The sequence below is a fragment of the Ranitomeya variabilis genome, chromosome 6 (genome assembly GCF_051348905.1).
Source record: "Ranitomeya variabilis isolate aRanVar5 chromosome 6, aRanVar5.hap1, whole genome shotgun sequence".
Taxonomy (NCBI): Eukaryota; Metazoa; Chordata; class Amphibia; order Anura; family Dendrobatidae; genus Ranitomeya; species Ranitomeya variabilis.
The window spans coordinates 48207051-48233074 of NC_135237.1; the positions used below are offsets into that span (position 1 = coordinate 48207051).

Here is a 26024-nt window from a genome sequence, read left to right on the forward strand (position 1 = left end):
TGCAAGGTGGAGGGGCGGGGCTTGACATTTGTCGGGCGCCGGGTGGTGGCGGCGGTGAAGGCTGATGATGAGCGGTGGCTGGGGCTGGAGGATACGGTGCTGTGCACATCATGCGGCTGCCCTGCCCGGGGTGCGAAGTGTGCACAGCGGCCAAGGAGGAGGCTGGAGCCGAGCGGCGACGGCGGGCAAGGTGAGGACAAGGGGGAAGGTCACAGTGACAGCGGCAGAGACCATGCTGCTGTGTGCGGCGCCCATTCATAGCTGGCGAGCAGCTGAGTACTGCTGTGTGCAACGGAAGTAATGTACCACTGTGTGCACCCTGTATATAGTGTACTACTATGTGCACCCTGTATATAGTGTGCTACTGTGTGCGCCCTGTATATAGTGTACTACTGTGTACCACTGTGATGCGCCCTGCATATATATAGTGTACTACTGTGTGCACCCTGTATATAGTGTACTGCTGTGTGCACCCTGTATATAGTATACTGCTGTGTGCACCCTGTATATAGTGTACTGCTGTGTGCACCCTGTATATAGTGTACCACTGTGTGCACCCTGTATATAGTATACTGCTGTGTGCACCCTGTATATAGTGTACTACTGTGTGCGCCCTGTATATAGTGTACTACTGTGTGCACCCTGTATATAGTGTACTACTGTGTGCGCCCTGTATATAGTGTACTACTGTGTACCACTGTGTGCGCCCTGCATATATATAGTGTACCACTGTGTGCACCCTGTATATAGTGTACTGCTGTGTGCACCCTGTATATAGTGTACTACTGTGTGCGCCCTGTATATAGTGTACTACTGTGTGCGCCCTGTATATAGTGTACTACTGTGTGCACCCTGTATATAGTGTGCTACTGTGTGCACCCTGTATATAGTGTGCTACTGTGTGCACCCTGTATATAGTGTGCTACTGTGTGCGCCCTGTATATAGTGTACTACTGTGTGCACCCTGTATATAGTGTACTACTGTGTGCAACGGAAGTAATGTACCACTGTGTGCGCCCTGTATATAGTGCACTGCTGTGTGCAACGGAAGTAATGTACTACTGTGTGCGCCCTGTATATAGTGTACTACTGTGTGCGCCCTGTATATAGTGTACTACTGTGTGCGCCCTGTATATAGTGTACTACTGTGTGCACCCTGTATATAGTGTACTACTGTGTGCACCCTGTATATAGTGTACTACTGTGTGCACCCTGTATATAGTGTACTACTGTGTGCATCCTGTATATAGTGTGCTACTGTGTGCGCCCTGTATATAGTGTACCGCTGTGTGCGCCCTGTATATAGTGTACCACTGTGTGCACCCTGTATATAGTGTACCGCTGTGTGCGCCCTGTATATAGTGTACTACTGTGTGCATCCTGTATATAGTGTACCGCTGTGTGCGCCCTGTATATAGTGTACCACTGTGTGCACCCTGTATATAGTGTACCGCTGTGTGCGCCCTGTATATAGTGTACCACTGTGTGCACCCTGTATATAGTGTACTGCTGTGTGCACCCTGTATATAGTGTACTGCTGTGTGTGCCCTGTATATAGTGTAACGGAAGTAATGTACCACTGTGTGCACCCTGTATATAGTGTACTACTATGTGCACCCCTGTATATAGTGTGCTACTGTGTGCGCCCTGTATATAGTGTACTACTGTGTGCGCCCCGTATATAGTGTACTACTGTGTGCGCCCCGTATATAGTGTACTACTGTGTGCACCCTGTATATAGTGTGCTACTGTGTGCACCCTGTATATAGTGTGCTACTGTGTGCGCCCTGTATATAGTGTACTGCTGTGTGCAACGGAAGTAATGTACCACTGTGTGCACCCTGTATATAGTGTACTACTGTGTGCACCCTGTATATAGTGTACTACTGTGTGCGCCCTGTATATAGTGTACTACTGTGTGCGCCCTGTATATAGTGTACTACTGTGTGCACCCTGTATATAGTGTACTACTGTGTGCACCCTGTATATAGTGTACCACTGTGTGCACCCTGTATATAGTGTACTACTATGTGCACCCCTGTATATAATGTACTGCTGTGTGCACCCCTGTATATAATGTACTGCTGTGTGCACCCTGTATATAGTGTACTGCTGTGTGCACCCTGTATATAGTGTACTGCTGTGTGCGCCCTGTATATAGTGTACTACTGTGCGCCATGCCGGACATTACATGTTCTTCTATGGGGCATACAATAATTTGATTTTGCAGTTCAGGTCTAGCCGCCCCTTTGCTGTCATGTCGCTGTCACTTTTGCACATTTTCCAGTGATTTCTATAGAGATGTGTATAGTGTGAGATCGTTATGTGACATCACTTGTCTGATCTGTGACCTCGCTGGTCCTGGTCCTGGATCCTGGCACTCTGGGATGAATGAGGAGACCTGGATGATGTACATTGATTTCCCAGGGTGATGTGTCTTCCTTACCTCTGCGTCAGCGCTGCTTATAGCCTCGTGCACGGTGTTTATTGCCCTGTATACTATGTCCTGGGTGCAGCTCCCGTCCCCACACCCATTTATTACGGAAATGTCCTCAGCTGGGCTTAAGGCCTCATTCAGACTTCCTTTTTTTTTCTTGTTTATATAGAAATGATTGATTTCACTCAGTGTGGGTTTTTTTTCTATTTTCCTAAGTTTTTCTCATATTTTAAAAAAAAGTTTCTAAATCTTCTCCTTTTGGGGGTCCCGTGTAAGATCACCTCTCACGTACAAGGTCCAGTTTGGAGCTGCACATTGTATCATGGCTATAGGGGAGCTGGAGAGGGTTCACGGGTGGGCAACCAGGTCAGTAAATGGGATGACCCTGACAGTCTTACTGTGAAAGGTGAGAAAATATTAGGCTGTTTTTTTGTTTTCTTTTATTCCAAGAACTACACAATGGAAACATTAAGGGGGTATTCTGGTAAAGGCAAAATATTGTCAAACCCTTGGATAGGTGATAACTGCCGCTGAGACCTCCACCAGTCACCGTTATTGGGCCCAAAGTCTTTCGTGAAGGTGCGGAGCGGGCCCTTACACTTCTGCTCTGTTCATCAGCTCTGTAGACCTTGGAGGCGCAGCACATATGGGCCATTTTCCGGCGGCGAGCTGACTGCTCATCCTAGAAGACTGTAGGTAATAAAGTGCTCTCTCTATAATAAAGGATCCTTGAGGCTATGTGCACACGCTGCGGACTGGTGTGCGGATTTTTCCACACTGATTTTGATAAATCCGCAGGGCAAAAACACTGCGTATTTCCTGCGGTTTTACCGCGGATTTACCGCAGTTTTTGTGCGGATTCTACCGCGGTTTTACACCTGAGGTTTTTTAATATGGAGCTGGTGTCAAACCGCTGCGGATTCCGCAAAAAGAATTGACATGCTGCCTGAAAATAAACCGCAGCGTTAACGCGCGTTTTTTTCGGCAGCATGTTCACAGCGGTTTTTATTTTCCATAGGTTAACATTGTACTGTACACCGCATGGAAAACAGCATCAAAAACGCTGCGGATCCGCAGCAAAAACCGCAATGTGTGCACATGGCCTTACAGTTAGAGCAGCCAAGGTTCGCATCACAAAGAGGGAAATCTGCAGCCAGGGCCGGCGTCAGCACCCGGCGCACCCGGGCAAGTGCCGGGGCCCTGGTGAGACAGGGGGGCCCACTCACGCAGTCATAGATTCCAATTTGCGCTGGCACAAGCATCTTCTCAGTCAGTGCAGGGCTAGGCACATCGGGGTTAAGGACACAGCCAGGGTGACATTGTGGGCGGAGAGAGCATGTTCTCCTGCTCTGCTCTCCCGCCGCTGGTTGCGCGCACTGTTGAACTTATCAGGCACAGGCAGATTCCGGAGGAGCTCCTACCGGCACCTGAGTGAGTGCCATGCTATATCGCTGTATATTCTGACAGTCTGGGTGACCTGGGGCGGCCATAAGCTGGGCGGCTGCAGCTGACATATATATATATATATATACTACAGCAGCCGCCCAGCCCAGGCCCCCAGCACAGCCTGTATAGATACAGTGTATATAATATATATACAGGAGTGCTGGGGGCCTGGGCTGGGCGGCTGTTGAAGTATATACACTGCACAGTACCACTCCCCTGTATATATACACCGCACAGTACCTCTCCCCTGTATATATACACTGCATAGTACCTTTCCCCTGTATATATACACCGCACAGTACCTTTCCCCTGTATATATACACTGCACAGTACCTCTCCCCTGTATATATACACCGCACAGTATCTCTCCCCTGTATATATACACCGCACAGTACCTTTCCCCTGTATATATACACCGCACAATACCTCTCCCCTGTATATATACACCGCACAGTACCTCTCCCCTGTATGTATACACTGTACAGCACCTCTCCTCCTGTATATATACACACTGCACAGTACCTCTCCCCTGTATATATACACCGCACAGTACCTCTCCCCTGTATATATACACCGCACAGTACCTCTCCCCTGTATATATACACCGCACAGTACCTCTCCCCTGTATATATACACCGCACAGTACCTCTCCCCTGTATATATACACCGCACAGTACCTCTCCCCTGTATATATACACCGCACAGTACCTCTCCCCTGTATATATACACCGCACAGTACCTCTCCCCTGTATATATACACCGCACAGTACCTCTCCCCTGTATATATACACCGCACAGTACCTCTCCCCTCTATATATACACCGCACAGCACCTCTCCCCTGTATATACACATTGCACAGCACCACTCCTCCTGTATATATACACCGCACAGTACCTCTCCCCTGTATATATACACTGCACAGTACCTCTCCCCTGTATATATACACCGCACAGTATCTCTCCCCTGTATATATACACCGCACAGTACCTCTCCCCTCTATATATACACCGCACAGCACCTCTCCCCTGTATATATACACCGCACAGTACCTCTCCCCTGTATATATACACCGCACAGTACCTCTCCCCTCTATATATACACCGCACAGCACCTCTCCCCTGTATATACACACTGCACAGCACCACTCCTCCTGTATATATACAGCGCACAGTACCTCTCCCCTGTATATATACACCGCACAGTATCTCTCCCCTGTATATATACACCGCACAGTACCTCTCCCCTCTATATATACACCGCACAGTACCTCTCCCCTGTATATATTCACCGCACAGTACCTCTCCCCTGAATATATATATTCACCGCACAGTACCTCTCCCCTGTATATATACACCGCACAGTATCTCTCCCCTGTATATATACACCGCACAGTACCTCTCCCCTCTATATATACACCGCACAGCACCTCTCCCTTGTATATACACACTGCACAGTACCACTCCTCCTGTATATATACACTGTACAGTACCACTCCTGCATATATACACTGTACAGTACCACTCCTGCATATATACACTGTACAGTACCTCTCCTGTATATATACACTGTACAGTACCACTCCTCCTGTTCTGTATATATACACTGCAGAATTTACAATAGCTACCACTCATGTAAGAAGTGAAATCTGGCATTGTACTATACCTATGTTTCTCTGCTGTATCTGGGCATCATGAATCGTGGTATGTGTTAAAGGATAGGGGGGGGGGGGGTCTGCAGCACAAGTTAATTCCTGCCTCTGATTTTCTCTGCATCATGCACATGATAAAATCTCACCCACAATGCTGTACGTGTAATAAATAGCAGATTTTACGACCCACAGGGTTCACACAGCAGCTTCTTCCTCCCTTGTTCCCGGTGTGTGACAGATCTGTGTCCTGACCTTGTGTAAGGACAAGTGCAGACTCCAACCTCACAGAATGATCTATAGGTGTCGGCAGGGGGGAAGTCTCTAGGAGTGATCCTGATAATCTTTACAGCCAGGTACTAGTGTCCTCCATGTTCTATGATGTACAGAAGACATACGCAGGGCTCACATCATGTTTACGACTCTATTAGGGGCTTCTGTCTGCATTCCCCCCCCAAAAAAACAGTATTCGAATGGAACCTAAAAGCAAGCATTCACGATGTCTGCCATCTGACCTCCATTCCGTCATTTTTAGGAAGACCCAAAGTCGTGGTCTACCACAGGCAGTGATCTCACGTACAGCTTAATGATCTGTATAATACTCCAGAGCTGCAATCTCCCAGCATTCCTTGCTGGCTCAGAGCTTGCTCTATCGTTTGCCTTATCGGAGTCTTTTCACTAGGAATTGCACAGTAATGTGATATCGGAAGGAATAAATATCCCACTGCTTTTTGGGATTGTTCTGATCATAAGCTCACCGGCTGTTTCTAATCACTAGCACAAGAATGAGTTCAGCTCTGGAGTATAACACGCGCTGTGTTTTGGGATCTGTATGAGATAAGTCATGTATTACAGCTCCCCTAACTTGTCTGTGTTCAGTGACAAAGCAACTCTTCATCATGTATTGGTAGAAAACTTGCTTCAAGCCATTCCTTGCAGTCTAACCAAAAATTGTCAAAGGGGTGTGTGCTATTAAATTGGTGCAATCAGTGTCTGACGATGAGCCTGATTGACGAGGAGGGTGACGCTGTAATCTACTGGCCGGTAACGCAATGTGGTCATGTGTAGAAGACATTATTGTTTCCTAGAAATGTCGGGGTCTCTCAGTCCCAGATTCGGGGTTCCCCCACAGCATGGCTACAAAACTATTTCCAGGGAAATGACATTTGAAGACTTTATGGTCGATACTGATTTTTGTAGGGTTTTGGATGGTGTGTGACTTTCACCTTTTCTTCTTTTGCAGGTACAGTGGAAGCCAATGTTATTTAGAAGCCCGATAAGCACAATTATGTGGTGAGTGCAAATCACTTCTCGTGTCTTCTATCCCTGGGTCTAGGGGATTATTGGGATATAAAGACCCCTATTCCTAGCCGTACCCATTGTCCCCAGCCCACAGTGGTGATATCAATTGCCAAAACCCATCAGGACACTGATAGTTCCCCCATAGTGACACCAGCACATCGCTAGTCACAAAGTGGCAAATGTGCGTTTCTGGGCACATGGGGGAGAAGTATGCATAATTGCCCCCTTTCGGTGGGTGAGGGTATGGAAGAGATGGCCAAGGACCTTTCCTGCCATCTTGGTGCTTCTTCGCTTCATAGAAATCGTGCTTTTTACTATATCTTGCCGTATTGGAGTATTGCAGGATATAGAACAAGCGGTCACAGGATCAAGTCCCCTTAGGGTGCTAAAAGTAGGGGGAAAAAGTTTCAAAAATATTAAAATGAAACATAAACCTGAATTACAATTTTCACAATCCAAAAATCAATACAAATCTGTATCGTCATGTCCATTACAGACTGATTTATCAAAGTATAAAAAGAAAAACTAAATCCATAAGGCACACGTTGTAAGGGTCTGTGCACACGTTAGGTATGTGGTGCAGAAATTTCTGCACAATTTCTACGACACATCTCTTAGTAGGAAAACGCAGCATCAAAAACTTGTGTTTTTGCATGTATTTTTGGCTCCTTTTTTTTTTTTTCTTTTTTTTTTTCTTCCCCACTCATTAGTACGGGTGAAATCTGCAGAAAAACACTGAAAGAATTGACCTGCTGCAGATTTAGATGTGCTCCAAATCTGCATGTCGAAAATAAGTAACATGTGCATGAGGCTTCAGGATTCTCATTCACTTTCCTGGAGTCAGGAAACCCTACAGATTTTGTGACAAATTTGCGCAAGGAAAAAAAAAAAAAAGCTACAAATCTGCAATGTGTGTGCTGGCCATAAGAGAGGTGAACAAAAATAATCAGAATTGTAGTCTTTAGATTGCTGCATCTCCCCAAGAAAAAAAAAATTGATAAAATGCGATGAAATTAGATGGCCCAAAATGGCACCAATCATAACTAAATCTCGGCATGCAAAAAAAAAACAACCAAGTCCTCACACTGCTTCACTGATAAAACCATGAATAAAGTTATGGGTTTTGCAAACTTTGAAACTTTTTTTTAAATCACTTTATCATAAAGAAACCAAATACTATACAGTTCTGATATTACACAATGAATATCATAAAATGGAAACCCAAGAAAAATGGTGGAATTGGGTTACGTTTCACTCAGGGGTTTATTTTTCCTTTCTTTTAACCAGCCCAAAGTTATGTATCTTGCAAGAAGTGGAGAAAAAAAAAAAAATATGAAAATGTTCTACCTACTTAAGGGGCTAATTCTGGAACGAGAAATCTGTTACAAATGTTTAGGGTGGTCTTCTCGCCAACGTACCACCTAATCGAGGTTTCACTGTATTCAGATTTATTTAATCAATGCGTCCTTGTATTATGGGATCCTCGAATATGGAGCATTCATACTGGTCCGGGCTGATCGTGACCCCAGTCTATGGGGGAGCGGACCAGGAGCAGCCACTTATTGATGTATCATAGGGCCACATGTAATAAGCCTTTGGGGAGGACTGATAATTAGATTCTAGGTATAGGTGACTTTCTGTAGATTTGTTACAAGCACATCGCCCCTCTTGTCTAATGGCTGTGTCTGGTATTGCATCTGATGCCTATTCAGTTGACCCCTTTTCTGATCTGCTCCTAATTATTTGTATTGTTTTTTTTTTTTTTTTTTTTTTTTTTTTTTTTTCCTCTCTTCACATTGTCAGTCGGCCGCAATCCAGACTCCTCTATTCTTCTCGTGTAGCGTGCTGCTATAGCAAAACCAACAGCGAGGCCAAATACAAGGATCCATTCAAACTTGGGAGCAGCGATTTGAAGAATCTCTACGAGGACATCAAGAAGGTGATGTGTCCTGTGTATTACACTAGATGTGGGATTCTGGGCTCGTTCTGCGGCCGGGACACCTGTACAGTCCAATTCTAAACATTTAGCAAAGCTGTGGCCACTGGGAAACCTGCACAGGGGATTTGTTTGTTTTTTTTTGTTTGTTTTTTTAATCAAATCATTGTAATTAAAAAACTCCAACTCCAAATTTCCATCGATCAAATAACATAATCATTGTATGAAACAGAAGCAAAGCAACTCAACTGCAGTTCCCCAATAACCCACCCAAATCCCGACATCCCAGAGAACCATTTTCAGATCAGTTCTAGAATAACGGAGTATAAAACTCATAGAAGGGGGGAGAAGAAGGGGAAAAAAGAGGAGTAATAATTAAGGGATAGTATATTTATGATGCTATCTGTAATTAGAGGATTTGTGGCCTACCTAGAGGATCCAACCAAGGACTACGCGTCTTTTCAAATTTGCAAATCGAGTTCCGTTTATGATGGACGCCTCTTTCCAACCAGGTTCTATTATTTCTCCCTCGTTGTAGCTCCGCAGTAGATAGAGGTTGCATCTCACCAATGAAATGTAAGAAGTTTACATGCTGGGAATAAGATGCGAGAGAAACCTATGAGTAGGGACAAGTCGGGACCCACTCCATCTTAAAATAATCCCAATATACATGTATGGGGATCTGTTACCAATTTCACTCCATGCACCCTTTATATCAAGGAGATGACCTTGTTCCAAAATGGGCCAGTCTGTCTACATTCCCACATCACATGTGCCTCATCCATCCCACCCCGAGGGCATTATCTACTCCTATCTTGTGTAAGAAGCTTGGAGTTCTGTATACTCTGTGAATTACATCTAGGTGAGAGACTTTGGGCCTTACAGGGAGATAATTTGGGAACAGTTGCTCTCCCCTCTATATATACACCGCACAGTACCTCTCCCCTGTATATATACACCGCACAGTACCTCTCCCCTGTATATATTCACCGCACAGTATCTCTCCCCTGTATATATACACCGCACAGTACCTCTCCCCTGTATATATACACTGCACAGTACCTCTCCCCTGTATATATACACCGCACAGTATCTCTCCCCTGTATATATACACCGCACAGTACCTCTCCCCTCTATATATACACCACACAGCACCTCTCCCTTGTATATACACACTGCACAGTACCACTCCTCCTGTATATATACACTGTACAGTACCACTCCTGTATATATACACTGTACAGTACCACTCCTGCATATATACACTGTACAGTACCACTCCTGCATATATACACTGTACAGTACCTCTCCTGTATATATACACTGTACAGTACCACTCCTCCTGTCCTGTATATATACACTGCAGAATTTACAATAGCTACCACTCATGTAAGAAGTGAAATCTGGCATTGTACTATACCTATGTTTCTCTGCTGTATCTTGGCATCATGAATCGTGGTATGTGTTAAAGGATGGGGGGGGGGGGGGGGTCTGCAGCACAAGTTAATTTCTGCCTCTGATTTTCTCTGCATCATGCACATGATAAAATCTCACCCACAATGCTGTACGTGTAATAAATAGCAGATTTTACGACCCACAGGGTTCACACAGCAGCTTCTTCCTCCCTTGTTCCCGGTGTGTGACAGATCTGTGTCCTGACCTTGTGTAAGGACAAGTGCAGACTCCAACCTCACAGAATGATCTATAGGTGTCGGCAGGGGGGAAGTCTCTAGGAGTGATCCTGATAATCTTTCCAGCCAGGTACTAGTGTCCTCCATGTTCTATGATGTACAGAAGACATACGCAGGGCTCACATCATGTTTACGACTCTATTAGGGGCTTCTGTCTGCATTCCCCCCCAAAAAAACAGTATTCGAATGGAACCTAAAAGCAAGCATTCACGATGTCTGCCATCTGACCTCCATTCCGTCATTTTTAGGAAGACCCAAAGTCGTGGTCTACCACAGGCAGTGATCTCACGTACAGCTTAATGATCTGTATAATACTCCAGAGCTGCAATCTCCCAGCATTCCTTGCTGGCTCAGAGCTTGCTCTATCGTTTGCCTTATCGGAGTCTTTTCACTAGGAATTGCACAGTAATGTGATATCGGAAGGAATAAATATCCCACTGCTTTTTGGGATTGTTCTGATCATAAGCTCACCGGCTGTTTCTAATCACTGGCACAAGAATGAGTTCAGCTCTGGAGTATAACACGCGCTGTGTTTTGGGATCTGTATGAGATAAGTCATGTATTACTGCTCCCCTAACTTGTCTGTGTTCAGTGACAAAGCTACTCTTCATCATGTATTGGTAGAAAACTTGCTTCAAGCCATTCCTTGCAGTCTAACCAAAAATTGTCAAAGGGGTGTGTGCTATTAAATTGGTGCAATCAGTGTCTGACGATGAGCCTGATTGACGAGGAGGGTGACGCTGTAATCTACTGGCCGGTAACGCAATGTGGTCATGTGTAGAAGACATTATTGTTTCCTAGAAATGTCGGGGTCTCTCAGTCCCAGATTCGGGGTTCCCCCACAACATGGCTACAAAACTATTTCCAGGGAAATGACATTTGAAGACTTTATGGTCGATACTGATTTTTGTAGGGTTTTGGATGGTGTGTGACTTTCACCTTTTCTTCTTTTGCAGGTACAGTGGAAGCCAATGTTATTTAGAAGCCCGATAAGCACAATTATGTGGTGAGTGCAAATCACTTCTCGTGTCTTCTATCCCTGGGTCTAGGGGATTATTGGGATATAAAGACCCCTATTCCTAGCCGTACCCATTGTCCCCAGCCCACAGTGGTGATATCAATTGCCAAAACCCATCAGGACACTGATAGTTCCCCCATAGTGACACCAGCACATCGCTAGTCACAAAGTGGCAAATGTGCGTGTCTGGGCACATGGGGGAGAAGTATACATAATTGCCCCCTTTCGGTGGGTGAGGGTATGGAAGAGATGGCCAAGGACCTTTCCTGCCATCTTGGTGCTTCTTCACTTCATAGAAATCGTGCTTTTTACTATATCTTGCCGTATTGGAGTATTGCAGGATATAGAACAAGCGGTCACAGGATCAAGTCCCCTTAGGGTGCTAAAAGTAGGGGGAAAAAGTTTCAAAAATATTAAAATGAAACATAAACCTGAATTACAATTTTCACAATCCAAAAATCAATACAAATCTGTATCGTCATGTCCATTACAGACTGATTTATCAAAGTATAAAAAGAAAAACTAAATCCATAAGGCACACGTTGTAAGGGTCTGTGCACACGTTAGGTATGTGGTGCAGAAATTTCTGCACAATTTCTACGACACATCTCTTGGTAGGAAAACGCAGCATCAAAAACTTGTGTTTTTGCATGTATTTTTGGCTCCTTTTTTTTTTTTTTTTCTTCCCCACTCATTAGTACGGGTGAAATCTGCAGAAAAACACTGAAAGAATTGACCTGCTGCAGATTTAGATGTGCTCCAAATCTGCATGTCGAAAATAAGTAACATGTGCATGAGGCTTCAGGATTCTCATTCACATTCACTTTCCTGGAGTCAGGAAACCCTACAGATTTTGTGACAAATTTGCGCAAGGAAAAAAAAAAAAGCTACAAATCTGCAATGTGTGTGCTGGCCATAAGAGAGGTGAACAAAAATAATCAGAATTGTAGTCTTTAGATTGCTGCATCTCCCCAAGAAAAAAAAAATGGATAAAATGCAATCAAATTAGATGGCCCAAAATGGCACCAATCATAACTAAATCTCGGCATGCAAAAAAAAACCAACCAAGTCCTCACACTGCTTCACTGATAAAACCATGAATAAAGTTATGGGTTTTGCAAACTTTGAAACTTTTTTTTAAATCACTTTATCATAAAGAAACCAAATACTATACAGTTCTGATATTACACAATGAATATCATAAAATGGAAACCCAAGAAAAATGGTGGAATTGGGTTACGTTTCACTCAGGGGTTTATTTTTCCTTTCTTTTAACCAGCCCAAAGTTATGTATCTTGCAAGAAGTGGAGAAGAAAAAAAAAAATATGAAAATGTTCTACCTACTTAAGGGGCTAATTCTGGAACCAGAAATCTGTTACAAATGTTTAGGGTGGTCTTCTCGCCAACGTACCACCTAATCGAGGTTTCACTGTATTCAGATTTATTTAATCAATGCGTCCTTGTATTATGGGATCCTCGAATATGGAGCATTCATACTGGTCCGGGCTGATCGTGACCCCAGTCTATGGGGGAGCGGACCAGGAGCAGCCACTTATTGATGTATCATAGGGCCACATGTAATAAGCCTTTGGGGAGGACTGATAATTAGATTCTAGGTATAGGTGACTTTCTGTAGATTTGTTACAAGCACATCGCCCCTCTTGTCTAATGGCTGTGTCTGGTATTGCATCTGATGCCTATTCAGTTGACCCCTTTTCTGATCTGCTCCTAATTATTTGTATTGTTTGTTTGTTTTTTTTGTTTTTTTTTCTCTCTTCACATTGTCAGTCGGCCGCAATCCAGACTCCTCTATTCTTCTCGTGTAGCGTGCTGCTATAGCAAAACCAACAGCGAGGCCAAATACAAGGATCCATTCAAACTTGGGAGCAGCGATTTGAAGAATCTCTACGAGGACATCAAGAAGGTGATGTGTCCTGTGTATTACACTAGATGTGGGATTCTGGGCTCGTTCTGCAGCCGGGACACCTGTACAGTCCAATTCTAAACATTTAGCAAAGCTGTGGCCACTGGGAAACCTGCACAGGGGATTTGTTTGTTTTTTTTGTTTGTTTTTTTAATCAAATCATTGTAATTAAAAAACTCCAACTCCAAATTTCCATCGATCAAATAACATAATCATTGTATGAAACAGAAGCAAAGCAACTCAACTGCAGTTCCCCAATAACCCACCCAAATCCCGACATCCCAGAGAACCATTTTCAGATCAGTTCTAGAATAACGGAGTATAAAACTCATAGAAGGGGGGAGAAGAAGGGGAAAAAAGAGGAGTAATAATTAAGGGATAGTATATTTATGATGCTATCTGTAATTAGAGGATTTGTGGCCTACCTGGAGGATCCAACCAAGGACTACGCGTCTTTTCAAATTTGCAAATCGAGTTCCGTTTATGATGGACGCCTCTTTCCAACCAGGTTCTATTATTTCTCCCTCGTTGTAGCTCCGCAGTAGATAGAGGTTGCATCTCACCAATGAAATGTAAGAAGTTTACATGCTGGGAATAAGATGCGAGAGAAACCTATGAGTAGGGACAAGTCGGGACCCACTCCATCTTAAAATAATCCCAATATACATGTATGGGGATCTGTTACCAATTTCACTCCATGCACCCTTTATATCAAGGAGATGACCTTGTTCCAAAATGGGCCAGTCTGTCTACATTCCCACATCACATGTGCCTCATCCATCCCACCCCGAGGGCATTATCTACTCCTATCTTGTGTAAGAAGCTTGGAGTTCTGTATACTCAGTGAAATAAATCTAGGTGAGAGACTTTGGGCCTCACAGGGAGATAATTTGGGAACAGTTGCTAGAATCTCGCTCCATCGATCTAGGGCCTACATCCTCCTCCCATTTACCTCAGGGGATTTTGGGATTCGGCAGCTGGGTGATAACAGGCAGAGAACGAACACCCGAGCTGTAATATCCCAGGGCTGTGCCCCTCATGTTAGCAGAGACTCTTCATATGTGGCGTCCTGAGGGCTGAGCGTACAGTGGGTAGATGTGACTAACCGTGGGATTATAGTAGAACAGGAGGGTCTGCTGTGAATATGGTGGATGTGATGAAGGGATACTTTGGACTGCTGGGGAACTGGATTAAAGATGTTGTCCCTTGTAAGAAAATCTTGGTACCTGGGTGCAGTTTATTAATAATTAAAAAAAAAAAAAAAAAAACACTCATGGTCCCCAGGTCCAGCATGGAGTCTCTGCCCCTGCTACTGGCTGACTATCACGTCAACAGAGCGGCAGGCAATCTGTGATCCACAGCGACTCTGCACGGGAAGTTGTGTCCACTTGTGCGCAGCGACTGATTTCTCTGACCCAAGATTTTTCTAAAGCGGACAACCCCTATAAGGCCTACTCTGACTATGTGGGGTTGGTCTTGTGTCAGTAAAGGGACCTCTTATGACTAGTAGCGGGGTCTGCTGTGACTATTGGGGACGTGATGACTGTAACTGCTAGGAAATCGGATTAAGTTCTGTTCTGACTAATAGGGGGTGGTCTGATGTACTTAGAGGGAAAGTAGGAGGACCTGTTATGACTAGCAGTGGGGTCTGCTGTGACTGGTAGGTGTTCTGGTGTGACTAGTAAGGGACCGGTGGTACCTGCCAGTAGAAGTAACATGGAGATGCTGTGACTGCTCTGATGTCTCAGGGTGGTCTGGTGTGTCTATTGGGGAATAGAGGAGGAGGTTCTGTGACTGCGCTGATGTCTCAGGTTGGTCTGGTGTGTCTATTGGGGAATAGAGGGGAGGTTCTGTGACTGCTGATGTCTCAGGGTGGTCTGGTGTATATTGGGGAATAGAGGGGGGAGGTTCTGTGACTGCTGATGTCTCAGGGTGGTCTGGTGTATATTGGGGAATAGAGGGGGGAGGTTCTGTGACTGCTGATGTCTCAGGGTGGTCTGGCGTGTCTATTGGGGAATAGAGGGGGAGGTTCTGTGACTGGACTGATGTCTCAGGTTGGTCTGGCGTGTCTATTGGGGAATAGAGGGGAGGTTCTGTGACTGCTCTGATGTCTCGGTGGTCTGGTGTGTCTATTGGGGAATAGAGGGGAGGTTCTGTGACTGCTGATGTCTCAGGCTGGTCTGGTGTATATTGGGGAATAGAGGGGGGAGGTTCTGTGACTGCTGATGTCTCAGGGTGGTCTGGTGTATATTGGGGAATAGAGGGGGGAGGTTCTGTGACTGCTGATGTCTCAGGGTGGTCTGGTGTATATTGGGGAATAGAGGGGGGAGGTTCTGTGACTGCTGATGTCTCAGGGTGGTCTGGCGTGTCTATTGGGGAATAGAGGGGAGGTTCTGTGACTGCGCTGATGTCTCAGGCTGGTCTGGCGTGTCTATTGGGGAAGAGGGGGGAGGTTCTGTGACTGCTCTGATGTCTCGGTGGTCTGTGTGTGTCTATTGGGGAATAGAGGGGGAGGTTCTGTGACTGCTCTGATGTCTCGGTGGTCTGGCGTGTCTATTGGGGAATAGAGGGGGAGGTTCTGTGACTGCTCTGATGTCTCGGTGGTCTGGCGTGTCTATTGGGGAATAGAGGGGGAGGTTCTGTGACTGGACTGATGTCTCAGGCTGGTCTGGCGTGTCTATTGGGGAAGAGGGGGGAGGTTCTGTGACTGCGCTGATGTCTCAGTGGTCTGGTGTGTCTATTGGGGAATAGAGGGGAGGTTGTGTGACCGCTCTGATGTCTCGGTGGTCTGGCGTGTCTATTGGGGAAGAGGGGGGAGGTTCTGTGACTGCTCTGATGTCTCAGTGGTCTGGCGTGTCTATTGGGGAAGAGGGGGGGAGGTTCTGTGACTACGCTGATGTCTCAGGTTGGTCTATTGGGGAAGAGGGGGGAGGTTCTGTGACTGCTCTGATGTCTCGGTGGTCTGGTGTGTCTATTGGGGAAGAGGGGGGAGGTTCTGTGACTACGCTGATGTCTCAGGTTGGTCTATTGGGGAAGAGGGGGGAGGTTCTGTGACTGCTCTGATGTCTCAGGTTGGTCTATTGGGGAAGAGGGGGGGGGGTTCTGTGACTGCACTGATGTCTCAGGTTGGTCTATTGGGGAAGAGGGGGGAGGTTCTGTGACTGCTCTGATGTCTCAGGTTGGTCTATTGGGGAAGAGGGGGGGGTTCTGTGACTGCACTGATGTCTCAGGTTGGTCTATTGGGGAATAGAGGGGAGGTTCTGTGACTGCGCTGATGTCTCAGTGGTCTGGTGTGTCTATTGGGGAATAGAGGGGAGGTTTTATGATCGCGCTGATGTCTCGGTGGCCCGGTGTCTGTTGCAGAAGAAGGCTGGGTTCTATGACTGCTCTGATGTCTCAGGGTGGTCTAGTGTGTCTATTGGGGAAGAAGGCGAGGTCCTGTGACTACATGGGGTGGTCTGTCATTACGTGTAGGACCGCAGCAGTGGTCCTCTGTGCTGCATATTCCTCATTCCTATAACTACAGCACATGCAGGCAGTGATGTGACCTCCATTGACATCTTTTCTTCTTCCTGATGACAGGAGCTGTTTATGACGACGCAGGAGCTGAGGGAAATGTGCGAATATTATTTTGATGGGAAAGGAAAAGCACTGAGACCAATACTGGTGGTGTTAATGGCACGAGCCTGCAACATCCACTATAACAATTGTCGGTAAGTGTGACACCATCGTCCTCGTCTTAGAAGTGAGGGGGGAAAAAATCTGCTAATTATCAGGGACGTAACAGAGTTATGTAAAAATGATGTATTCCTCTCTGTGCCCTTGCAGGGAAATGCACCCCGGCCAGCGATCTATCGCCGTCATTGCCGAAATGATCCACACGGCCAGTCTGGTGCACGACGACGTCATCGACGGCTCGAACTCACGGAGGGGAAAGAAGACCGTCAACCAGATATGGGGTGAAAGAAAGGTAAGCGGGGGCTATTGGGGATTTGAGGTCCCCATAAAAAACTGCCATTATGCCATGATACGGCTTGCTGCAGTATGGCTTATTATAGATGACAGCAGATCATACATGATAATGGCGATGTGCTGCTGTCACACACGTATATGAGGACTGATTCTCTTTATTGGCAGCAGATCTAGTGCCGAGCAGCCTCCGTACATGGCGGTCGCTATCCTTACCAGAATAGATGCATATTTACAGCAAACATCCAGATTGCCTTCTGTATGTTGAGCGCAGTTCTGGGGAATTTGGGTTGATTGTAGCAGACCAGAACCCATAGCCGTCCCTACCTGCCAGGATTGGGGTGCAGCTCCTATGTACGGCCCTTTGCCGTTCCTATGCTGATTGCATGATTTAATGTCAAACCTGTGTTAATGCTTCTTATTTTTCCATTTTAGGCTGTCCTAGCAGGCGATTATATATTGTCTGCAGCCTCTGTAGCCCTGGCACGGATTGGAAATGCCAATGTGATTTCTGTATTATCTCAGGTCATCGAAGATTTAGTACGTGGTTAGTATGAAAGATATATATTTTATATAATTTACATTTTTCTTGAGGCAAGATGATCACTATTGGAAAGGGGGGTGTGCTGTGACTACTGAGGAACTGGAGGAAGACCTGCTCTGACTACTGAGGGGGTGATCTGCTGTAAGTGGTAAGGAATTAGGAAATCCCCCCTTCCCCCTTATGTTAAAGTGGTTCTCCAGATTGGGATGATATAGAGGATCCCCACCTCTAGAGGTTTTGGGCACCATGTAATACTTAAAGGGTTTGTCCCCTATCGATGGAATAGGAGGTAATGTACTAACTGCTGGGACCCCTGAAGATCCTAAGATCTGAAGAGCCACATCAGAATGGGGCATGCCCACCTCCGCTTCATTCTCTATGGGATCTAGCGGGGCATAACCCTCGACTGTCTCCGGGAATCCCATAGAGAATGATTGGAGTGGCAGTGCACTTGCTCGACATCTGCTCCATTCAGACAGGCCTGTTCTCGGGATCTTTAGAGGTCCCAGAGGTCGGACCCCCAGCGACTAGTAAGCAATTCCCTATCCCAGTAGTAGAAGATATATTATTAGTGGTAAAATTAAATGATTTTTATCAAGTCAATGTAGCCAAGCTAATCTCGGTTCTCTTGTGTTATCTAAGGTGAATTTCTTCAATTGGGCTCCAAAGAGAATGAAAATGAACGCTTCGCTCACTACCTTGAAAAGACGTTTAAGAAGACGGCGAGTCTGATCGCCAACAGCTGTAAAGCAGTATGTACGTTCCGCATTTCCTGTAGCTAAATGCAACGTGTGAGCTCTCGTGTGATCGGTCTATTGTTTCTAGTACTAGGCTAGTCGCCCCATACATGTCTATCAGACCCAGCCAAATGCAGTATTCTATGGGCTGCTTACATAAGGTTCCTCCAGATTTGCCTTCGTGCTCCTTACACCATTGACAGATCTCGTCTACAGTTCTTCATAGATGCTAGACACTGTAAAGTAACACACTGGCGCTATGTTCTGGCCCGAAACTCCAGCCGCAGGCACCTTGGCACGAAGTGTGCGACCCTGCCAACCAGTAATCAAAATCAACATATAGGTGCCGCGCTAACAGGAGGAACTGTGACTACGAATAAATCTCAGTCACCTACCTCGCTGTTATGAACTAACGTGTCCACTGGGGACACTGGGCTGCTGCAAACCGTCCTCTGTAGTCTTGAAAGATCAATGATCCACACAGTGCAGCAGCGCTGGCAATGCACTACCAGCCAGGGAGCGTCCTCCCGTAGTGCTAGAACCCCACTAATCTCGCCGTTGTAGTTCCCGGCAGGCAGCTACAGCCGATAACGCCGCCAAGTAGTATACGTAATAAGTATTTTTCCACTAGTATTTTTCCCCTGGCATCATCACAGGGTTTAGGTATCCTCCAGTGGGTCACCCGAAGGGGTGGCCAGTATGCATTTGCTTGTGATCTGGTTTCTGCAGACGTCCCCAGGTGGTGGGCGGCTTTACGCTGTGCATGACATTAGGAAGTGTGGCTATAAAGTAACCAGCGCTGACAGGGAAGCCATACCTTGAGAAAGAGGGTCGGTACCCTCGAAACGCGTCGGGATTGGCCCTTGTGAGTGTCTGTCATACGGACTGGTGACGTCACCTATTAGCCACGCCCCCCACTCACCACGCTACTGCTCGGCGGCGTTATCGGCCGTAGCTGCCTGCCGGGAACTACAACGGCGAGATTAGTGGGGTTCTAGCACTACGGGAGGACGCTCCCTGGCTGGTAGTGCATTGCCAGCGCTGTGTGGATCATTGATCTTTCAAGACTACAGAGGACGGTTTGCAGCAGCCCAGTGTCCTGAGTGGAGACGTTAGTTCATAACAGCGAGGTAGGTGACTGAGATTTATTCGTAGTCACAGTTCCTCCTGTTAGCGCGGCACCTATATGTTGATTTTGATCTTCATAGATGCTGTTTTCTATCACTAATGATTGGCAGTAACATCAGTAAATAATAGTTGGGTTTTCTATTAACATGGTATATTGTTGCATTATCCCACTTTAAATGTACCCGTTAGTGATGAGCGAGAGTCTCACATAAGATGTTATCTCAGCATGCTCAGGTGCTAATAGTCTTCAGCATGCTCGAAAAATGTGCGAGTCCCCGCGGCTTCATGTCTCATGGCTGTTCAACAGCCGCAGCACATGCAGCGGTCACACTGTCATGAGACATGCCGCCGCGGGAACTCATTTTTTGGAGCACATCGAAGACACTCAGCACCTGAGCATGCTGAGATAACACCTGATCCGAACACATTCGCTCATCACTAGGGACCATCTTGCCCCCCTGACAAGTCAGTCTTAGTAAATGCCAGCATTCCCACAGTTTAGGCTCATTGTTTCATAGAATTCTGTTTTGTGCCATTGCTGTGTCCTTTCCAGGAGGAATAACAGAGCAACACCACAACGTTCTAAGAATTGTTGTTTTTTTTTTTTTTTGGGGGGGGGGTTCTCATAGTCCATTCAATTACTCCATAGAAAACTATAAAGTTATGACATGAGTGTTGACCCCTCCATCTTTGCAGATACTAATTTATTTACATAAGCATCCAAAGGAGACCCGATTTCTTAAATAGCCACTGCCATTTAAACAAACCTCTTGTCAGAGAATTCAGCTTCTTCATCCACTTATGAGCCACATCTCACTCCTGCCTTATAAACTCTTTCGTTCCCTCTGAAAAACACCTCAAATTAATCTCTTGTCAAAACCACGTGTACTGCCAGATCACTGAGGGTTCAGATTACAGCTGCCGATTGAAGTCTTTGGAGAAGGGAGAAAAAGCAGAGAGAGGCATAGATGTGCTATCCAGAGCTGGATTCACAGCTACACTGTTTTGTATGGCTGTATAATGTCCTTCATGCTGTTGTGCTACATAAAGACAACAGAACAAGAATGCCGCTTTCTTTTTCTTTTTTCATCATAGCCAATAAAAGCTCAGCGACAACTGAAACGCTGGCACCTGGAGAGGGAAAAACTGAACAATGCAGGACACACATCATATACTGCCAGAAGTAGTGTTATTCCTTGTGTACACACGGCCACCTATTCTGAAGTCACCTAAAAGGATAGAGGAGCTTTAACTGAGGGCTTACATTCAGTATCCTCGTTACTGACAGATACAAGTCTACAATTGTTTTTTACCTATATCCTCATAGCCATCTTACCTTTAGTAACCAGTTGACATGTGATTTTTTTTTTTTTTTTTTTTTTTTTTTTCCCCTATTCGCTCGATTTCTTGGGATTAGCACCATAGCAGATTATGGAAGCCATATTTAAAAAAGTGTAGATGGATTTGGTCTTGTGTAAAATTATAGTCTGTGTTGTTGAAGGGAAAAAAAAGGTAATTACAGGTACTCACAGTGGATTTGTCTGTAATTTCAGGTGTCCATCTTGGCGTGTCCCGATCCTGCAGTCCATGAGATTGCATACCAGTATGGCAAGAACATAGGGATCGCCTTCCAGGTAGTCATCTCCATACTTGCTCCTGTGTTTATAAGAAATTGGTGTGGCATTAATGATGAGCGAATGTGCTCTGATAAGGAGTTATCCAAGCATGGTCGCATCCACATGTGTCACGACTGTTCGACAGCCATGACACAAGCAGTGATTGCCTAACAGCCGTGAGACATGCAGCCGTGGGGAACATATTTTTCGAGCACGTCGAAGTCACTCGGTTAGCACCCGAGCATGCTCAGATAACACCTTATCCCAGCACATTTGCTCATCACCATCCGTGATCCTTTCTTTTTTTTGTGTATTTGCCTGATACGTGATGTGCTAAGAGTAGTCCTGTTCAGTTTCACTTGAAAAGGATTTTTCATGATTGAAACTATAGGATAAGGAATAAGGGGAAAACTTACTGACTGCTGGGACCCCCACTGATCCCCTGAACTTGGTTATGAAGAGCATTGTCTGTCGGAGCAGCACGGTGGCTCAGTGGTTAGCACTGTTGCTTTTCGGCGCTGGGGTCCCGGGTTCAAATCCCACCAAGGACAACATCTGCAAGGAGTTTGTATGTTCTCCCCATGTTTGTGTGGGTTTCCTCCGGGTTCTCTAGTTTCATCACACACTCCAAAGACATACTGATAGGGAAGGTAGATTGTGAGCCCCAACGGGGACAGTGATGATGATGTCTTTACAGCGCTGCGGAATATGATGCTATATAGGCAAAGCACAATAAATAAGCTTGGAGTGGAGAGCGAGAATGTGCACCGCTTCTGTATTCCTGTTCTCTAGATTGGTGGGGGTCCCAGTTACTTCAACCTAACCTCTTTATTGCAATTTGATAAATAGCACAAAACTTTTTGCTTTTTAAGTTATTCCTAATCTCACAAAGCTGTTTTTTGTTGTGTTTTTTTTCTCTTTCCCCATCACATATAGCTCATCGATGATGTGTTGGATTTTACTTCTTGTGCTGATCAGTTGGGAAAACCAGCAGCCGCAGATCTGAAATTAGGATTAGCCACTGGTCCAGTTTTATTTGCTTGTCAACAGGTAATGTACCAGAGAATAAACCTTTCAGTAAGTCTGTGTGTAACAGACATTATTTTGTACACGATTGTGTAGAGCTATAAGCTTCTTCTGGTCTATAATGTGAAATAAATTGCAACGGAGCCGGGAATCTAGGAAATGCAACTTTACCATTCACAAATTCCTCTGTCAGGGTATGTGTCCACATACAGGATTGCATCAGGATTTGGTCAGGATTTTATGCAGGTAAAATCCTGACCAAATCTGCACCTGAGGTCACTGGCAGGTCACCTGCGTTGTTCTTGCATTGTTTCAGCATTGTAAGGACATGCTGCGTTCTGAAAAGACGCGCCGCATGCGTCTTTTAATGCATAGTGGAGACGGGATTTCATGAAATCCCCTGCACTGTGCTGTAACATCTGGACGCTGCAGCTCTACGCAGCGTCAAACACGCACTGTTTCCTGAACGTGAAAACATGCCCTTATTCCTCTGGGAAGTGTGTGATTATATTGACAAGAGGTGTCAGTGCTGACAGACAAGGAGAATGTTGTTTTTTGTGTTTTTTTTTTGTTTGTTTTGTTTTTTTTACATATGTTTTACTTTGATTTAAGGACCTTTTTTTTGCTTTTCCTACATAGAAAGTACAAGACATGAGTGCAGGAAAACACTGCACACATAATCTGCTGATTTTTCACTTGCTGTGATTTCTCAATGTTTTGTGGAATGGTTTAACGACTGTAACCAACGTGTCCTCTGCTTGCAGTTTCCTGAATTGAACGCTATGATAATGCGGAGATTCACTTCACCGGGAGATGTTGAACTAGCGCGACAGTATGTCCGACAGGTAAGACGCTCACTCTGGAGACCACCAAAATGGACTCCGACTCCACAGCCCTGCAAACGCACTCTACACACCATATTTAATAATTGTGCGGATGCATTCACATCTACCCTCTGCTGACACTCGGGGCGATTTTGCTGACTTTCATCAGGTTGTATAGCCCGTGGTGAATAAAAGGGAAACCTACAAATAAATGTCAGTGAGCTGCCTGAACAGCAATACACCTTTCTAGTAGTGGAATAGCTCCCTATATGAGCGGTAATTTCCGCAAAGCTGTGTCAGTGGCCCTTATAAATGGGCGCACCATCTCTACCAGCCCATATTACAGACTTGTAGACTGTGTGATGTAGCGCGGTGTTTTCCTCCATTGCATTAAGGATAAAATACCATTGTAGCACAACATGTAATGGATTATGCTTAAACCCCAGTATAAGGGTATGATTCTGCATCTCTTGGCAGAAAACGCAGGTGCAGATTTCATGCATTTTTACCCCTGCGGATTTCTATAATGGAATGGGTACAAAAACGCTGAAGTTCCGCACAAATAAATGACATGCTCCTTCTTTTGATCCGCAGCGTTTTCCGTGCAGATTTTTCTGCACCATTAGCACAGCTTTTTTTTTTTTCAGTACTGTAAATCACTTGCCGATCTGCAGCATTTCTGTGCAGAAAAAAACGCTGCTGATCCGCAGGAAATCCGCAACGTGTGCACATAGCCTAACAACCAGCAGTAGATTGCGTGCACTGTATTATAACTGTGATCTAGCCACGTCCCTGAGGTCTTGTCCTGCGAGTGGTGCATGCAAATATTTAGATTTATGCATAAAAATGGTGAATGCAACACCGCCAGGTGTCATTGCTTATGTCTGGGGAACTCTCAGAAATCTTTCTTTCCACCATATACCCAGCTGTGAACATTCCCCAGAGAGAGCTGCCGCCAGACTCCTCTGGCAGAGACCTATCTCAACGCCATTGAAAATCAGCAGGCCAGATCCTTCTCTTCCTTTACTTAATCTGTCGGCCGATCCTTCTGAGATTGACGGCTTTAATCTGTACGCAAGTCTTTAAGAAACAGATGACTCCAAACTAAATGTGGCTACTTGCAGATCTGTAGAGGATCCGCGTATGTGGAGTGCCAACTGTGACTAGTAACTTTCTCTTTCCACCACCCAGAGTGACGGCGTCCACCAAACCACCTACCTCGCCCAGCGCTACTGTAGTGAAGCAATCCGTGAGATCAGCAAGCTGCAGCCGTCCCCCGAAAGAGACGCCCTCATCCAGTTGACAGAAGCCGTGCTCACGAGGGACAAATGACGGAGAACTGGACCAGGCAGCTACCACCAAAAAGTGCCTCAAGCAACACTCACCGAAACACAGCCGGTTTTGTTTCCTGTGCAGGCCGCCAAAAAAAAAAAAAGACTTTAAAGAAATGTATTCAAGATGTTTATTATGCCTTTCACATGACAGTACTGTATTATTTTTTTCTTTTTTTAATGGTTAGATTTTATCAGTGGAAGCCATATTATGTCTGAACGAGAGGGGGGAAAAAATAGATTTACAAGGGGATAAAATCTATTCTGAAACTTGAAGCAAAGTTATTTATTTTTTATTTTAAAAATTAATTAAATACCAATATTATCAGAATCGATGAAGTGGCAGAAATGGCATCGACTGGTTGGTATCCCTCACAGTTTAACCAAAGGCATATTATTACTGGCTGTGCAGGACAATCGTATAATATAAAAGAACATCCGAGCCCAGATTATCTGCTTATGACAAAAATATTTCCAATTTATGAAACCAAAAAATCATCCAAAGTGAGTGTGTTGGAGGGGGGGGGGTGATACCCGGTGTAATAAATCATCTAATTTGAATAAAGGGGCCTATGCGAAAAAGGGTTTCCCACTGGTTACCTCTGCTTAGGCTGGGATGTAGTGAGTTCATGGATGAGAAAAAGAAATTGGACTGCACTCTGATGTCATCCGAGTGCAGTCCGATACTTTCCATTGATTAGCATGGCCGCATGCGATCTGAACACCGGATCGAACTCAGATGTTCCTGGATCTTTTCCTCGGCAGACTCTTTGCAAGGTACAGTGATAATGAGACTTGCACTGCTCCATAGACTATCATGGGGATGAGTGCTATTTGTCAAACTGACAGATAGCACTTCTCTGATTATTACGGTTGTCTGCACAAGCCCTTACGATAGGTCACCAGATTTTTTATTTTTTTTGGTGGGGGGAGGGGAGTTTGACATCGGAAGATCAGTGGGTACCAGCTTCTGAACTCTGTCTGCTACCAGAGCTGGCAACCACTGATAAGGCACCAGAGCCACCATGATGTAATTATGATCTTTCCTTTGGATGTCATCAGTATCCTATTAGTGGAACACCCCTGCAAGCCTCACGGGGTGCATTATCACATTAGCCTCCATATTTCAGCATTATGTCATCAATCAAATATTCTATTGTAAGGAAATGTAGAAAATACATAAAAAAAAGCCGAGCAGTTCATTCAGCTCCTCGTTTACGTTGATCATTTTTACTCTTATTTTACAATCAAATCTCCTATGACAAATTTTCATTTATCGTAAGAAATTAACCGTTTCCTCTCAGTCATTTGTTTGACTTGAGGCTTGTGGGTCACAATCCAACAGGGTTCCCAACAACAGTCACAGGTCTTCAATAGAAGAGACTGTTTTGGGTACAATTAGGCTCTTGCAGAGTCTTTATTTGCACCACTGTCTCTGGCTATAAAACA

At 45.2% G+C, this 26024-nt stretch overlaps 1 protein-coding gene across 2 annotated transcripts; it reads left to right on the top strand.

Moving 5' to 3' along the window:
• Positions 1-17: 17 nt before the first annotated feature.
• PDSS1 (decaprenyl diphosphate synthase subunit 1) lies at positions 18-25782 on the top strand. Of its 2 annotated transcripts, XM_077268440.1 has the most exons (11): positions 18-190; positions 6773-6822; positions 8635-8770; positions 16983-17113; positions 17229-17370; positions 17805-17916; positions 18556-18665; positions 21332-21412; positions 22331-22444; positions 23185-23265; positions 24436-24718. In XM_077268440.1, the coding sequence occupies exons 1-11, from the start codon at positions 65-67 to the stop codon at positions 24574-24576; spliced, it is 1224 nt and encodes a 407-aa protein (XP_077124555.1). In that variant the 5' UTR covers positions 18-64; the 3' UTR covers positions 24577-24718. The 2 variants fall into 2 exon arrangements, with proteins under 2 accessions (XP_077124555.1, XP_077124554.1); XM_077268439.1 differs by lacking the exons at positions 18-190; positions 6773-6822; positions 8635-8770 and adding exons at positions 11334-11464; positions 13265-13400 and having other exon boundaries at positions 24436-25782.
• The last annotated feature ends 242 nt before the right edge of the window (positions 25783-26024 follow it).

What these genes read in the sequence shown, in the direction of transcription:
- PDSS1 (XM_077268440.1), top strand. Translation starts at nt 65, where the DNA reads ATGATGAGCGGTGGCTGGGGCTGGAGGATACGGTGCTGTGCACATCAT. An exon ending in GAGCGGCGACGGCGGGCAAG is followed by an intron (nt 191 to 6,772) that starts GTGAGGACAAGG and finishes CTTCTTTTGCAG; the next exon opens with GTACAGTGGAAGCCAATGTT. An exon ending in AGATATGGGGTGAAAGAAAG is followed by an intron (nt 17,371 to 17,804) that starts GTAAGCGGGGGC and finishes TTTCCATTTTAG; the next exon opens with GCTGTCCTAGCAGGCGATTA.